At 40.4% G+C, this 18,078-nt stretch overlaps 1 protein-coding gene across 3 annotated transcripts in view; it reads right to left on the bottom strand.

The window, feature by feature from the left end:
• LOC138197290 (chemokine-like protein TAFA-1) overlaps nt 1-17,802 on the bottom strand; it is a 105,237-nt gene extending 87,435 nt beyond the window's left edge. For all 3 annotated transcript variants that reach the window (XR_011178194.1, XR_011178197.1, XM_069148131.1), the window contains exons 1-2: nt 17,221-17,802; nt 14,887-15,023 (exon numbers count right to left, since the gene is read on the bottom strand). Coding sequence is in view for 1 of the 3 variants with exons in the window: in XM_069148131.1 (XP_069004232.1) it covers nt 14,887-15,010 (124 nt within the window). In the remaining 2 variants the exon portion in view is untranslated. The remainder of the gene's footprint in view (nt 1-14,886; nt 15,024-17,220) is intronic.
• Between the last annotated feature and the right edge of the window lie 276 nt (nt 17,803-18,078).

Genomic DNA, 18,078 nt, shown 5'->3' with positions numbered 1-18,078 from the left:
GCACCAAAAACCATGCCTTAAGGTTTAGGAGAAGATCGTTATTTGGGTTAAATGTAACAACGTTGCAATTTGGTTTAAGCACAAAAATACTACTACTTTGTGGTTTGGGTTAAGATAAGTAATTTTACCTAAATAATGTTATGTATGTCAGGAAAGTTAAATATATTATGTTATGTAAGTAACTTACATTAATGGTAAATGTACAGACATTCACACACAAATAGTGTAGAGCCGCTATGCAAGGTGCTCACTTGACATCAGGAGCAATTTGGGGTTCAGTGTCTTGCCCAAGGACACTTTGGCATGGACAGGAGGAACTGGGAATCGAAGCACCAACTTTCCGATTAGTGGCCAACCCGCTCCACCATCTGAGCCGCAGCTGCCTACAATGACTTAATGAAATCCACGGTGACTTTTTGTTTCTCACTGAATTAAATACAGGTCTCCTGAGTGAAAGTCCTGTGTTTGTTCCTTCCTTAACACCCCCGGCCTCCTTTGCACACGGACTTTATCTCTTTGTACTTTGTCTCAGGACCTTCTAATTTGACGGTAACACATGCATGTATTTTTGAAACTGACAAGGTATCCTTTATTGGAATAGCGGGTGTATTACACGTTTTAACATGATACCGGGCTGCTCAGCCAACACATCAGTGGAACTATGGGAAAAAAAAGGTTAGTTTTTTTTTTTTTTAAAGGTTAAAGTTTTCACTGTTTGGCAGGAAGGTAGCATGACCTGCTCACAGGGCCCCAACAACAACAACCGGTCTTAGCTGCTCCTGGCCCACTATTATAGCATCTCCCCGATCAAATGGATGCCGTCTGTCTGGCCGGGGTTCAGCAACGGCACCACAACAAGCTGGTTAGCTGGCTCAGCCAGACGCATCCTATCTCATTCTTTTGCATACACATAAACTCATTCTCCTCTTCCACATTTTTTTCGCAAACACAAACAAACAGGTGAATCCAGCAAGACATGCAAATGTCCAGAGAATTTTTTTTGAGCTGGCAGAAAATCTGGCTGTGAATGAGATGTAACGGGTAAATGATGATCGATGGTAGTCTAGTCATTGGACGGGGACAGGAGATTTATCGGCCAAATTTTCTCACTGTTCAAACACAATGTGCCTCCTGCAACTGCCGGCAAGGCTTGAACGAGATCCACACATCTACAGAAAACATGAATTTAACTGTCACTCTTGTATTCAGCCTCAAAGCAAAGGCACAAGCATTCTGCCTGGCCAACAATAAGATATGTGCAAGATTTGCAAGCCATTAATTTGTGGTTCTTAAAAGTTTTACACCATCTTCAATGTTAAACCTATAGTTTATGCCTCTAGTGTTGATTTGTATTCTTCACGTGCAGAATAGGACCCACATTCTCACTTTAAGATTATATAATCCCCTCTTGCTTATAAAAAGGTATATGTCTGTTTTATTGCCGCTGTCCCATGTGTAAGACACCTATTACAAGTGTCCTTGTAGAGCGAGCTGTGATTCCTCGAGGGGACTTGTGGTATCTGTACTCGTTGCTTATCCAATACACCTCAGGATGAGATGGTGTGTTCACGAGAGCCTGTAAGACCTTACAAGGAGCTGCCAATATCGCCAATACTACTAACATTAGCAGAGCGTATCGCTGGCTTGAGAGCGAGAAAGAGGTCCCCTCCTCTCCAGCCCCTGGCGTGGGATAACATCTGTTAGGCACAACTGGAGGGCTTTCATCTTCTCCAGCTCCAGAAAATCTCCCCTCATTGATTCAGTGCTGAACTGGTGCTCAAGTTAATTCCAGGTACTTGTTTTCCTACTCTGGCAGTGGACGGTGAACCATTTATCAAACAAACTGTTGCATTTTTTAATTCATGGAACATTCACGCAATCAAATGTTTTGACTTTAATTAGTGTTTAATTCGTGTGTCAAATATTTAGATATTGTGTTTTTGTTGAGATTCTTTACTCTTGGAGAGACTCAATGAAAAAAAAGTGGAACAAAGCACACTTTAGAGTTGAATGTTGGATATAAAAAAAAAAAAATTACCCAGTTAAGGCGTCAACTAATGATTATTTCCATGAGCAGGTAATCTTTTTAAATAAAATTATATAAATAGTTAACAACAGTAATAATTCCGCAGAACCAAACGTAACACCTTTACTTTTCTTGAATTATCCAATCAAGAAAATATATATATTCAGATTGTTATCATAAATGACAAAGGGAAGCATTTTAGAAATTTCTACTTCAAAATATATTAAAACAAATAATCAAATATTAAGCAGTTTAATTTCCTGTAAATTGATTAATTGACTTATATTTCCAGCAATACTTGACTTGCACCACCTTGGTACTAACCTACATTATTATGGCATCTACAGCCCTAATGGTGTTTTGATTGTGTCTTTAAAACAATTCTGATAAAAATTGTAATTCTATATTCTATGACTTCATGCATCTTCAGACCTACTTGTACCAAATAATATTGCAGGTACATTCAGGTTGTAACATGAACCAAAACTACATCAGCATTTAATTACCCAAATACAAACCAAGTCAAAAGCAAGTCAAATAAGAAAACATAAATAAGAAAAAAAACAACAGAGGAGATAAAGACAAAAATGCTCATTATTTCAGGGTGCAACAAAATCCGCCACTAAGGGAGAACAAACAAAATATACCTGACCTTTAACATTTTAGTTTAATCCGAGTAAGCTTTGAGACTGACACTGAGACACTGAGATCCAACCCTCTCGACCAATAGTACCTATAGAGCAGTGTCTCTTCACATTACCAGCAAAGGGAGGATGATGAAGGAGAAGGATGTATGATGCCACAGGGCTGTTTTAGAAGTCAAGGGCTTTAGGTAGCCAGTAATTGTTCCAATACTATATTAAGTTATCCTCGTGTTTTTTGTAGTCTCTGGCCGACATGCTTGTCAATCAGGAGCTAAGGGCTGGTTATAAATTAGTCTCTACAGTATATCAAAAAATAAACAAGGTTATTATGGTAAAATAAAGGGTTTTTAAAATTGCGGGACTATGAAGGTTGGGAAAATAAAATTTTCAATCTACATAAAATATGCATTTACATGTCTTTCCATTTGTAAGATAAGTATTAACAATTATAGTATTGATTTGGCCGCGACTATCAAAAAATGATCAGTTGTTATCGGCTAAAATTCCACATTTGTACATCTCTAAATTAGCCTTCTCAGACATGCCTCCGTACACTTTGATTTAAGCCGTTACAGCAGTTACCTCAAAATTGATTTGACATTGTCACATTTGTCCTATAAAGCAGCAGCAAGGTAAGTAAGTAAAAATAATGAGACAGCACTAGATAAGAGTGGGCCATGCGATGTAAAATTACACACAAATAGAAATAAATGGTCTATTACACATTTTTATATCTAACACCTAGTTATCAAAAGGCTGAGATACTGTCAGACAAATGGTTCAAGGTCTAAAATGCGAGAACGCTATTGCACCTTAGTGAGTGCTTTAGTAGAAGTGATACCTTTTAAATTTGCACATCTCAACCCATGATAGACGTTGTGATACAGAAACAGGTACATGCACAAACACAACACACAGCTTTATACATTTTGCTTGGGTATGTGTTGGGTATATGCCACAAAGTCAAAGCAGAAAGCAACTTTCAAGCTGCGTTCAGTGTTTCCCTCTACTTTGCCACTGTTGCCTTCCTCTTCACCTTTACTTGTTAACCACAACCCTTCTTAGAATGTATTCCTAGATCATCCAGTATATACCTCCAACTACATTACTCCAGTTAAAAAGATAATCATAGCTCTTTGCATGTATACCCCCTAAAGCCTGCCCCGGCTGCAGCTGTGGGTGACATTTCTCATTTGCTGAAGAGCTGAGAGAAGAAAAAAAACAACAACCCTGCTGTCTGCCCTCTCATGTGAATCATCCAAAATTGTAATAACATCATAGGGCAACATGCTGCTACACAGGGACCCGGTCTGGTGTGACTGCCCTGACAGCCTGTGCTCAACACCTCAACAAAACTGTTAAAAGAAGCAGCTCCATGTTCCGGTGATTCTCTGTCATGTGTAAAGAGATATTGTCATGCTTAAAAAGGAAGTGTGCATGTCCAACATGCTAGCAGACGGCAGATACATATACAGAAGTGTGACATTAGTGACTAAGATAGTGACTGAATAATACTGGTGTCGGTGACTAATATGAGCACTGAGACAGCCAGCTTCATCCCTTTTCTGGCAGCTCTCTGCCTCATATTGTAAAAAAAAAAAAAATCCAGCCAGAAAGATGTGCTGCTTACTTTACTGAATGTATCACAAAACATTTCTGTATTTTATTCATAGTTAAATCAAAGAGTGATGCTTTGATTGTACCTAAGAGAAGAGGGGGAGTTGTTTTGAGATGTGAATGCAGCTCTGTGCAAGGCTTGTACTCAGCAAAACAGGGGGAAGAGGTGGAATGTAATACCAAAAGCTTATATACAGTAAGTGAGCCGCAGGTTTTCCTTTTCTATTGAGCAAAACACCACACAGTTACTGTGCTTCTTCTAATCTGCTGAGAGTCAGCGGAGCAAAGGAGACTTTTCATTGTACGCTTTATGCCAAGTCACTCACAAGAATGTAGACCATTAAGACGGGGAAAATACAAAATGGCTTGTAAGAAATTAAGCACCTTTAGCTTGTCTAAAGAAAAAACATTTACAGCATGAAATGTACAATGTTAAAAGGCATTTTAAGAGTAAAACTACTGTATGTCTGATGCAACTTGCGTTGTAGACATTAACATGTGCACTTTTCTTTTGCACTGAAAACTGTGAGAAGACGTGTTATTGATGCTTGCCATGTTTCAAGGATTGAACTAACTTTGCACTCTGACTTAATGTCCTACAAAATGTAAAAACTCAGTTGCGACATTTCCGCAATATAAAAAGTGATGTTTTGGTTTGTTTGAATAAGCCTCGATGTGGACTCCCCAAGAACAATGAGAAAAACAAATATTATGATAAAAGATGAGGTGAGGGATATGGTTATGTATCAGTACCAGCACTCTTTATTTAGCATGCATGCGTGCCTTGCAGTTTATACCTCGGAGAGGGCTGAAATCCACAAGGATGGGTAAAAGATGTTATGATCAAAGACGGCATGCGGAAAGGTATTCAGCTCTATCAGCTCGGTTCCAATAACACTCTTATTTTGTACACATGTATGGCATCCTCACATAGTACTTTGTTGATGCCTTCAGGGAAAAGGTAGAAAAAGTTCCTTAGTGCAGGCATTAATCCGCATTTAAACTCAACTCACAAAACTTACAGAAAGCAGGTCAAAAGGTATTTTTGTTGGAAAAGCTCAGTGCCTCATATGACTTAAACCTCAGGGATGTGAAATGAAAATGAGAAAATCCTACATAGCCTGTCTGGCTGCCTGACATTCGAAATGATGTTGCTTTGCAAATACACAATGGAACTTAAAGATAATTGAGGTTTAGTGTGTCTCTTTTTTGCTTTTTTTTTTTTCAAAGAAAAAAAAGAAACAAAGACATTTATGAAACAGCACATAGTGAAATGACTCAATAGGTTGATTTCCGCTAACTTCCAAACCAGAATATATATGTGTTTTAAGATTCCTCCACCAACAACATGTCCTAACACTTAAACCACCGAATTTGACCGTCGGAGAGTACCTGTGACAGGCGTACCAGACGTTCATGATCTTCGACGCACTTTAAAAATCAATTGCGTGCCACCTTACGGACAATTTAAATCCATGATCGCAAACCTCCTTGCCCAAATTTGGAACTGTTATAACTGATTTTATATGTGCCTTGTTTGTATATGTATATATTACTATTTTATTGTGTCCACTGGTATTGCTTTATCTAACTTATTGAAGTCTGATCTATATTTTATTGTTCTAATTCTGCAGACTTGGTTTTACTGTCAAGTTATATTGTGCTTATTAAATATTTTGTTGATGTAATCTCGGCATCATTGAAAATGCAGATTAACTTCAATTTTTTTTCCTGAGAATTTAGTCACTGTTGACTTTTGGTTTCACACAGGACACTATCAGTGGTCTCGCAGCGAAAGCCCTTTGTTTGAACCATTCAACACCATACCTACTTGCCCACTTTAACAATTGATCACCATTATTGTTTTTTGTTATAAGGACGGGCTGGAGTTGTAGGTGAGCCTGTGAGTACAAAACTAAGATTGGGATGACACCCGAGGCCAATGAGTTGTATAGGTAATAGACAAAAAAAAAAAAAATGTCTGGAACACGACAAAGACAAAGAGCATTACAGAAAGGAAAGAGGCAGTGTGTGAGAGACAAAGCTACTGTGGGTCATTAGGCTACAGACAGACACATACAGGTGCCACCTCATTCTTCATCCTCTCACTCTGCTGGCCAGCAGGCGCTGGGGCATTGAGCCATGTTCAGTGAACCTGACATGTGCTGGAGATACTGTGGCAAATGAAGATGCACTGCAGGGCCCATGGACACTAATTGTCCTCCTACATTTTCAACAGTCTGTCACCACCCTGGCTGTGTACAGTATGAGTGACTGGCATATTTAATACAATAGTGAGAATACTACAACACAGTGGCCTGAGCAGAATAAAATGAGATTTCCCGTCTGTTTATTGAGGCATTTGGCTGTGTCCATCTCATGTGTCGTATTCTGTATAGCTGTGATAAACAGTTAGCTGTGACATCTCAACCTAACTTCCATTATTAGAGCATCTGCTGTCAGATAAAGCTGTGATAAGACAATACGGCGCTGCCTCGGCACAGCAGCCGCATAGATTCATCCAGACACATCAGACAAGACAAATAGACCTCAGCTAATGCTGACAGAGCACCCCGGGTGGAAAATTTAGACAGACTTTCAATCATTTGTTTGACAAGTGGGGACATGTTCAAGCAAGAGGATTTCTGTTTCCATAATTCCAAACCCCATAATCTATTTTTGTCCCCTGTCAGGGCTCGAATGAGTGATTCACTGGACTGGAGTGAGAGAGCAAGTCACCTTGGCTACAAATTTAATAAACCCATTGGAAATTGCATGTTGTTAAGAGTGTAAAAAACATTTTCTAACACAGAAGTTGCAACACATTTTTGAGTGTATGTAAGGTGTACATATACAGTAATGAGGTCACATGGTGGAAGTAGGGAAGACTTTAATACTGCATTTATATTTTGTTTGGACACAAGTTGTAAACAGGCCGCTGCTATATTATAGATTTTACGTTGATACAGTGGACTTGTCTGTACAGAACAACGTTAGCTTTCCTTTGAAGTCGTGTTTGTATCCACTTGGTAAATATAAGGCCAATATTTATTCTCTTCATAAATCTGTTTTGGTCTTGTCCAATTACTGAAGGAAATATGTTGTTGTTTATCTGCCAGGGTCTCCACTATTTTTACTAGCTGGTGGCAAACAATGTTTGTCTGCTTATTTTGTGCTGCGCAGGTAGCACACAGTGGGTAAATTGCAGTCTTGTACTACTTAAACAACATTATCAGAACCCTGAGACTGAACCAGTACAATAAAGTTTCAGGCTGCAAGACCTTCAGTGTGTTTACATACACATTAGTATCCTAGTTTTGAGTCTAATCCTGATTTGGATTATATTCAGTGATGGTGTTTACATGGAACATGAGAAACCACGATATTCATATGCGGGTATACAGTATTTTATCGGCAAATACTAACCAATCCCAGATATATAATCTGTGCACAAATTGACGAATATATGCTGTGACATTAAAACATTTTTTTTAGATAATAAGGCAGGAAAAATTGTTGGTGGTAAATTATAAATATTGCTATTTGTGTGTGTGTGTAAAGAACACATGGCTGATATATAGATATCTGAATTTGTGTTACTCCCTAATAATGGTAACGGCAATGACCCCAAAAATTCAGTACTAGTCGGGCTCAAATATCCAGGTTTCTCAAAACCAGGATACGAATTTTACCAGTCCTCTGAAACCAGAGTAAGATGTTTACATGTGCAACACATAACCCGGATACACCAAAAATTCCAGTCATAAGCAGGATACAAATGTGCATGTAAATACATTCACTCCACAACTCTGTTGAGCAGAGGGATACTGCAGGGTCGGATGATCACTCCCTTTCATGGTTTGCTTGAAAGCAGATTTGTATCTATAAATATTTAAGATGCTAAAATGTCAATGTGCAAAATTTTGTATCTATTCAGACCAGAGGTAAAAGCTGCCATTCAGAATAAATGTTTTTGTCTGTGTCTGTTAGAACATATCAGAAGTAAACTGGTAGAAATGTGAGTAAAATAGATCCTCTTTCGTGGCACTCTGAAAGAACAGCTACAGATATGATATGGCAAAAACAAGAATAAGATCATCAGATCAAGTTTTACATTTTATGTACTGTGAATTCATACACAAAATAACATATGTTTTATATGTCTCACTAATTACATGAAGTAAATTAGAAGCACGATTAAGACAACTTAATTTGATTGCCACTGGGTAAATGAGTCTCTCAAGCAAAGTGAGTCCTTTGCAAACAAAACAGTGAATGAGTAACATTTGTCCCCCGCAGTGGTTTTAAATGATGCCACGGAGTAGCTCTTTTGCATCACAATTACCTGGCAATGTGTCTCTTTGGCCATTAACATAAGCAGGCTGTTTCACTTCAGGGAAATGCTACTGAAGGGCTTGAGGAGCCTGGAGGTGATAGAGAAGCTGCCTAAGATATTGTATGAATAAAGATGGAAATGATGTATGATGCGGTAACTTTCTGTTTAGTACAAATAAAATGGATCTGCTGCATGTGGCTGGAATAAATAAACACCTGCTTGGAAAAAGTACACAGAAGGGAATATAAGACACAGATGTGGATTTCAGTGTGCTGCTAGACAGTTGGCTCCTTCGAACACACTTTACACTGTGAAACCTGTTTGTCTATTGTAATACTCTTCCCATTATTTAAAATAATTGGGGGGGGGGGGGGGTGAATCACTTGTGTTCAATAGCAGCTGTACAATTTTTCTGAAACAATTATCTGACATCAGAGAATAACAGGATCTAATCTACCATCTAATCATTCAAGGAGGGAGAAAATGCACCAGAGCACATTCAGTTTAAAGGCTTGAGATGAGAAAGACGGCTGAGTAAATAAAAACTAATGATGTCGCAATATCGTTGCAGGTGAATCAGAATATGTTTGCCAAGACGGAATGTGAAACAGGGATCACTTTTATAGCTCTATAATGGACATTCTAAAGCCAGCCGCAGCTGGCTACAAATGTATCAGTAGGTAATGAGTGGGTATAGTGCTAGATCTATTACCATTGTGCTGTGCATATCTGCTGTGTGAGAAAAAAAAAAGGTCTGACAGGTGTAGCAACAGTAACACTGTGGGTGGGATTTGGTGAGTGGTCAGTTAAATGGCAACATGTGCGACAGATTCTTGTCGACTTTTCCAGTTCATACACATCAGTGGAGCTCACCTCTAAGTGAATATCTGATTATGTGTGGAGGGAAAAAGTCAAGAAATGGTACACAGGCCGCAGAAAGTGCCAATTCAACCTCCACTCCTTTCTCCCCTCTTACCGGCCATAAAACGCGGTGTAATAGGATTCCTAAGCTTTTCCAGTGACTGCTTCCACTATCACAGACATTTAAGTGCACTAATCCATGACAAATTGTCTCATCTGATCCATGACAAATCGTCTGAGGGGCCGATAGAGACAAGGAGATGAAGCAAGGGTTGGGGGGCAGGGGGTGGAAAGAGGACGAAGAGTTGGGGGAAGAGGCCTGGTGCAAAGAGAGTGTTGCTCGGCACCTCAATGATCAGGCAGTTATTGCCCGGTTTTCAGAAAGGTTGCTTTCATTACCTTGAAGGGCATGCTGTGTGATAAAGAGCGAGAGATCACATAGCGCTGATGAGCTCTCCACCTAAACCCACAGTTTTCAAACCAATTATAATCCCATGTGGAGGTAGATTATAGGATTTCACTTCCTTTGTTGGCAAACGACAGGATTTGTAGATGTCATGTTCACAGAATGAATGTTTTAAATTGAATTTGCATCATATATAATTTATTTTCATCACCCTGTACTTTAATTTAGCTTTTGAATATGGGGTTTTACATGATATCCACAGAGGTGTATATTTGGTCAGACAAAGTAGTATGGATAAACACGTAGCGAGTGTGTGTGTGTGGGGGGGGGGTGTGTGTGTGTGTGTGGGTGTGTGTGTGTGTGTGTGTGTGTGTGTGTGTGTGTACATGCATTGTGTGCTCGTACTGTGTCGCTCTATTTTTCAAATGAGTCAATCAGATCAAACCATTCCTTTTCATCCACTTAAAAAAAATAAAATATTGCCGTCATTCATTCAAGTGACTTTATTTTAATTACATTTTCTTTAACCATCACTTCTCACACTAATTAGTCCTTGTGGCTTAATGAGGATGTAAATAAAGCTGATTTAAAATGCAAAACAAAAACGCGTAGAGAACCTATATGAACGGACACTCTGGTGGGTAATATGGACGGATCTGCCATTCATTCTGTAAAAAAAAAGAAGCAGCCATCCGCTTACCAATGGAAAGAGAGAAAGAGAAGAAAAGAAATTCATACTCTGAGTATGTATGGCTTCCACACTTCTACCCCATCCTCGTTTAGCAAAAAGACAGCTATCCTACATCAAGTTCAAGGTTTAGATTTAACACCCTGTATCTTGTCAGACTTTCTTCTCCCCAGAAAAACCTCTCTCCTTAGATATTACTGAAGCTTCAATAGTTACATAAAGTTAAAGTTCAGCGCCGCACTATTTTGACATGATGCTTTCTTAAAGCTGAAGACACACTTCTTAATTTCCCAAACACTTCCTTGCGTATGATCATGCTGTTGCTCTTACTTGACCACATGATGCATCTTGGCTAATCAAAGTAATTACTTGTTTTCTTCCACCTCAAAGACTTTTCTCCACGCAGGGAGCCGTATGGCACATTGAGCAATGAGCTCATTGAAATACATTCCAATCATCTGGGATTAGACTTTACAAGCCAATTCAAATCAATGGATAAGAACATAACAGCAGCACCACTAGATTAGTTATCAGCCTTTCCAGCTATATCACAGCCCATTTCATGTTGCCATGTATAGCACTTCTCATGTGCATGCCAAATCAGCATGTCTATGGTTGTCACTCACAGTTGAATCACACTTCTTTCCAGCTTTTGATTATGATATGCTTTCACATGAATATCAGGTACCTTATATAATAACAGATTTAATGATATGTAAAGTTCTACAATATTACACCTATACACTGTGATGTGTTGGCTGACAGAAAAGCGGTCAAACAAAAACGTCAGCAACAGACTGATATCAAAGCATAACAGAGCAGAGTTAGTTTTACAGCTGCACCTGTTCTATTAGATCTCAGCCTATATTAAAGTGCCCTGTCATAGTCATAATAAAACAAAAGTAGCAACTAAAGTGTTGTAATATTCAGACTGCCCCTCTGGGTATTGATATTGTATAAACTGTATGCATACTTCAGCTGAAAAAGGGTAACTAAATACAGTCCCTGATCAGTATAACTTACACTCAGCGCTCAACACATAAAGGAACACTTTCATTTTATCATTAAGACGCCAAATCTACATGAATTTTGCACTGACAATGTAAATAGTTTTTTTCTTGTGCTGACTTGTGATGGACTCCAGTACTATGGGCTGTCAAGAGTGGCCTGGTTTATGCAGTCTTTTGGCAGTGAGCACTTCAGCTCACTGTGTTGGCAGGTGGGGAGAGCGCATAGCCAGGATTGTGTGTGTCATGTCACATTCAGCTCATCTGTCAATGTAGTGGATTATTTCTTGAGAGACCAGAATTGGCTGCCCAGAATCAGGGCGCCATCAATCTTCAGCCGCACGAGCAGGACGAAGGGGAGGCTGTGTGAAGCAGAGGCTCATGGGAAAGGAAGCGGCGCCGCTTCCTGAGCAGGTGACGAAGCAGTCAGGCAGCTCGTTACTCAATCTCCGCCTCAGCGGTGACTATGCCGATTTGTCACGGAAACATTCGTAAAAAAAATAAATAAAAGCAATCTTAAAACTTTACCCGTACAGTCACATTTTCCTTTTTTTTTCCTGTAACATGCACTGTCAGCTTACTGTTGCAGGAGGAAGATAAGCTGATTTCTCAAACACTGTTAGATGCTTCAACAGACTGGAGGATAACATGACCTTCACTTCCCCTCCTCAGACAAGCCCTTCCCTGTGTATTTCTGTCTATGCTGGATGAATGTTAGTTTTTGTACCACTGCGTCTTTCAGACAGTCTGCCATGCTGCATTCCAAGAGCCACAAAAAAATAATAATTTCACGACATGTTTTCGTACAACATACTAACCCCTAATTTGCTTTCAGAACTTGGTTTATGACTGTCCAGTAAACAGTAAAGAGGCATCACATGACTCTGCAAGGCACAGGGAGGCAGCATTACTGTACCATTTTTGTCATCACTGAATTTTAAAGATAATGAATCAATAACCTCAGCAAAACAATGGCGTGTGAGTCCAAGATGAAACATTAATTCTGTTCATCTTTTTATCAGCACAAAATATGTTTTAAATCCTGCACTTTACACGCTTCATTAGCAGAACTACTCTACAACTTAATTTTCAGTCTGGCATTCTATCGAAACAGAAACATTATTTGATTACGGAAAACAGCGAAGCATGAAAGCCAATGGATTTTTCAAGGCACGACGTCCCTTTTTTGCCACGTCCTACATAGCCAGATCTATTTATATCTGAGGGTTCTGGCCTCAATGAAACCAGAGAGCTTCTCAAATTATAAAATCAATTCTAATTCAAATATTCATCATAGCATTTCAATTCTGAGAGAGCAGTTCTGGTTAGATCGGTTAACGCCACTCCACAGCTGAGTAAGATTGATGTCAGCTTAATCCTCTTAAAAAAACATGATATACAGTAAATTGTACAGTTGCAGCGCAGCAGAGCAGAAATGTGTTCTCTCCGAGCGACCGGTTATGATAGTCTATTACCCCTCAGAAGCCTCCTGATTAGGACGGTAAAATATCATAACATATCTTGAGATTACTGTCAGCAGCAGTTATGGCTGTGCTCGATCACCGTTTGTGACGAAACGTTTCCTGGACATTTCCTCTTGGTGACATTATTGAGATTATTCAGACTAAATCCTTCTAATAGCATAAATAAAATCATGGACTTTAAAAGATCAAATCAACAGACGGGTTTGTTTATCATCCACCTGTCCAGTGTAAGCTTGCATCCCGGACAGTGTCCTGAACGCAGCTCCAGTATCCCCACAGAACCCATAAAAAGGCCACAGTGAGAAAATGGTGTGTAAATGTGCGAACATGTAGCCTTCATGTCTGTAACCTTCTTAGTGCTGTCTGCAGTGAGTGTGTGACTTGATCTGTCTGACAGGAAACCTTCCAGAACTCTTACCCATCACCATCTTTTGGTTGGATGACTCTTCTAGAAATACAACAAGAGGGCTGGGGATGGAGGTGGAGGGGCAACAACTATTTTTTCCCCCTGTACCCCTTCGGGACCACTGCATTATTCAAAAAAGACACTTACTAAGCCTTGCACTTCCTTGTACATCTTTGGCACCAAGCTTGACTTGCCAACCAATCACACACAAAAAAATAAAAATAAAAAACAACAGAAAAACTGGAAGCCAGCCTTTAAAAATTCATTCTGAGCTCTGTTTCGTATCCCTTACCCTCTTGCTCCAATTAACGGGGCCGGGATACTTTGAGAACTTTCTATCTATCATAGCTGGGATTTTCATGTGTCAGCTGTTCCACAGCAAAAGTAAGCCAATTCTCTGACATGCTGCTTTAAGTTACCAATGTTCAACACAAACACAGAGAATTCAATGCTGGATTTTTTTTTTTCTTCCCCATCTTGCTGTGCTTCAATTACTGTCTTTTACTTGGCAATGCAACACACACCAAGGGAACCAAGCAGAAGATAGCATCAATGTTTAAAAGCCGCTTGGCATCCGGAGAAAGCCCCACTTTGCACGAGGGTTCAGCATGGAAGTCACACTCATTGTTAAAAGCTTAAGGAAAGCATTTGCTTTGCTCTAAAAAACCTTTGCCTTGCCTGTAACACTCCCACATACACCATAAGCAATTCTGGTAAGCTTTTCCATAATCAGAGAATTAGATCCGCCTGTGTGTCTACCCTCCCCTTTTGCCCCTACAGTGCAGAAGGCGTCGGGCTTAATTGCCAAACGTTTCCAGTGAAAAAGAGGGAAATATAATTGTCATGTCTATCTAAGCCACAGTGATCAAAGCTCCCCTGGCTACCAGCACAGTAATGGGGATTTTTGCCTACGGCTTGTCCTACTCATAACAGTCTGCCAGCAACATTCAGGATGCAGGAGTCAAGATTTCCTCATCGTACACATGAATCATCTCCCTACAAGCTAACCCACAATGTTAGAATGTGTTCTAACAGGGCTTCCATGTTGAGATCTAAATACATTCATACAGCTGAGCCCAAAAAAAATCTAAGTCTGACAACTGTATTTCCTCCATATCACAAAATGCACATTGATGCACAGTTTTGAGTATGAGTAAATTTAAGTACAAGACATGCAATTAAAAGCACAATTAGCAGTCGTCCTCTTCGCTTATCCTGCATGACTGCGAGTATACTGAATCATCATGTTACAGTACAGTACCATAGCAAATCATTCTGACATACTGGAGCAGTCGCTTGCTGTTGCTTTTAAACAGCCGAAGCTCTACAACAGCTGCCCGCGGACGGGCCAACATCTCTCGCTGTAACACTGTGTTATGAAGCCGAAATCTGATAAAAGAGGCACACGTACCCAGGGTGAGAATGTCAGTGCGACCGGGACGGGCCACATGGTGCTGCTGGATGGTCTGGTAGAGTGTTGCCTGGCACAACAGCAGGAAGCCGAAGCTAATCCACATGACCAACAACCAGGACATGGTGAGGCCGAGTCTGTAGGACGGCACACAGTGGGGGAGAAACAACAGGAGGACAGGGACAGAGTTGTATTACAGCATTTCTCTATACATATTTACAACACACGTTGGGTTTATTTAATGTCAAACTAAAGAGACAAACAGCACTGATTGTTGCTCTAAATATTTAGACCAATACACTGTGATTTAGTTAGAGTTATGTGTGAGGGTGTTTTCTTATAATAACGAATGAAGGCTTCATAGGAAAATCCCTGCAGACAAAAGACTCAAAGACATGATTAAACACAAATTTTATCTTGTCAATGTATGGCTTTTCCTAACCTGCTCTAGTCCAAAAGGACTTGCACCACAAAATAAAAATAAAATATAAAATGCCAGAAAAGGTGAAAAACCTGCTCTAATTTCCTTGTCAGATGGTAAGAACTCTACAATGAGCACTCTCGCCCCTTTTTGGGAAAACTACAGTAATTAACAAAAGCAGCAAGATTTAAGCCATGGCTATTCTAAATATTTCATTTCTAAGCACAAATAGGCTTCTTGCAGATTTACTCAGTGACTGCTTAATGGCTGTTGAGGGCCGGCATATGGAGACACGCCTTAGCCCTTATTGAATAATGACGCTCTCCTCCTCCTTTCCAGGTGTTATAAGCTCCTCGCTCCATTCAGGAGCCTGTGGTGGGAAGTTTTTAAAGCCTCACCACACTGCCTCCCAAACCAAGCTGTGGTGTGTTTAGGCTCCCTGCCTCAGAATTACATCCAACATCCTAATCAGTGAGTTTCTGGATGTATAAACAAGTGTAATAATAATCCAAATCATTCAGATATCTTACACACTGAGGTGGTGTCTTTCTGAATTTGTCCTTCTTTAATGTTCTATCTTTACTTGTAAAAGAGTAGCAGGGGATATATTCAATATTAAATTGAAATCAAGAAAATGGAAACGAGTCTGCACAGCATTACATGTTTTAGATGTCTGAACAAAGTGGCATAAAAGCATGTCTGACTCAATAAGTTCTTTCCAGAAAGCACCAAAGCCACTGCTTGCTTGTTTTGATGTTCATCTGAGATTAAAGCCATTAGGCTCCTAAATGTTACCCTTGTGTTCTGTACCCTCAGTGACATCGGGGCTGATTAATATTCAGCGAAAATTAAGCATATAATTATTAAGAGCGCATTGTAAATCACCCACCCCTGCACTAAATCCACCCTAATCTGCGGGTTTGTGGAAATGTGAAGTGGTCCCATGGGTTTGTTTTCCTCTCATCTTTTTTTTTTTTTTTTTTTTTGGCACACGCATGTTCACCTCGTCGGGCTGGCTTTAATACATTCAAAGGAACCATTGCGCTTGCATAGTTTAACTGCATATTGCACAGAAACGTCCTCCCGGTTATCAGCAGGCGTTCTTACCGAGAGCAAAATCGTGGCTGTTTCCAGCCGCGTTTTACCAGAGGAGAAAACGAACGGCAGTCTTTAAGTAAAACGGACGCGCATTATTGTCAAGGAACTTCAGAGAAAAAGAGAGCAGTTTTCAAGAAAACAAAACCCAACTCCCGCTGTCGCGGTTGTTGTCTCATTTTCTTATTCCGAGTAAGCTTTTTCCGTTATGTTTTCCATGCGGGAAACAAAGACAGTAAAAGGCAGTTCGCTCTCAGTTCTGTCGTATCACCTAAAACGAGAGACGACAGCTCATATGTGCGTAATTGGGGAGTCCAGCGTGATATAGTACACGCGGCAGTGGAAACAGCAGGCACACCTGCAGGAGAATCACCTACTCATTCACCTGCGTGCAACATGGAATCTTTTATGGGGGTTTGGGGGTGGGGGAGTTCTCATAGACTGCACGTCTCCTGCTGTGAGGACAACTTCACGGTGTCTGATTGTTATAACTTCACGGTGTCTGATTGTTATACAACAGGAGGGAATCACGGATCTTATTTAATAAGCTGCTCTTATAATGTGTATTTCAGCATGAACAGCTTTAGATTTGCCCCATTATAAGCATGTTTGAAACTTATACAACATAAGTCTGGCAAAAGGAATATTTGTATCATGAGATACAGGATGGTTGTAGCACATGCTGTTCAACTTAAACACATTTTTCCTGTATTTTGTGGAAAGTGTACTGTATACAGTTGTAAATCAAACCCCTCCACCCCAACCATGCCGTCCCCCACCACACCAGGAGGTATTCCTTGAAAGTCCCACACCCTTACCTGAGCAGTGTGTTCAGTAGAAGTTCAGTCAGAATCACGGTCTGCCCGCCTGCTCAGCAGACTCACTCCTCTGTCTTAAATCCATCCATACTTTGAAGCCAGGGATTTCTCCCCCGAAATTCCAGCACCAGATAAGCCAAACACTGCACAAAAGATGCTGAAATGCTGTTCTTTTTTTCCTCAGTATTCCCTCCTTTGGACCTCTGCTGCTTGGTTCCTTTTGAAATCCTTGGCAACACAAACAGTCACCAAAGGCAAAACACCCAGGTGTCTGTGTTACAAACTGGACAGGATATGAGGGATAGGAGGCTGATCATGTCACTGCTGTATCAGCCACACTCGTGCAGGTCTCCTCTCTTTCCTTCAGTGTCTCTTCTCCGTCAGTAAAAGTCCTATGTTGTGATGACAGGGAGCTAATTTACCCTCCTCACTTGTCGTCTCCTTCTCACGCATGCAGCGGAAGGCTCCAGTGGAATGACTGCTCTGTCTGCTCTTGGCTGCATCTCCCCATTGAGAAGCCGTGCTGATACTGTGAGCCTCAGTCCTCTCTCCAACACTCTAAGTAGAGTCTGTGTCAGACAGGCAGAGCTAGTGTGAGTGAGCGTGCATGTGTGTGTGTGTGTGTGTGTGTGTGTGTGTGTGTATGTGTGTGTGTGTGTGTGTATTACAATGTAGCCCAGCTGGAAAGAGAGAGAGAGAGAGAGAGAGAGAGAGAGAGAGAGAGAGAGAGATCTGAGAGAGAGTCACATGTCTTAAAGCAAGACTACCCACTTCTGCATCAAGACTTCATCAGCAAATGAAGCATGCTTTGTTAACCCACCCCTCTTTACATCCCAGCTTCCCATCCACAACATCAGG

This window comes from Embiotoca jacksoni, unplaced genomic scaffold (assembly GCF_022577435.1).
Source record: "Embiotoca jacksoni isolate LCO1_2020_lvr unplaced genomic scaffold, fEmbJac1.0.p SCAF_1, whole genome shotgun sequence".
Taxonomy (NCBI): Eukaryota; Metazoa; Chordata; class Actinopteri; family Embiotocidae; genus Embiotoca; species Embiotoca jacksoni.
This window is presented reverse-complemented; position numbering and strand designations above follow the sequence as displayed.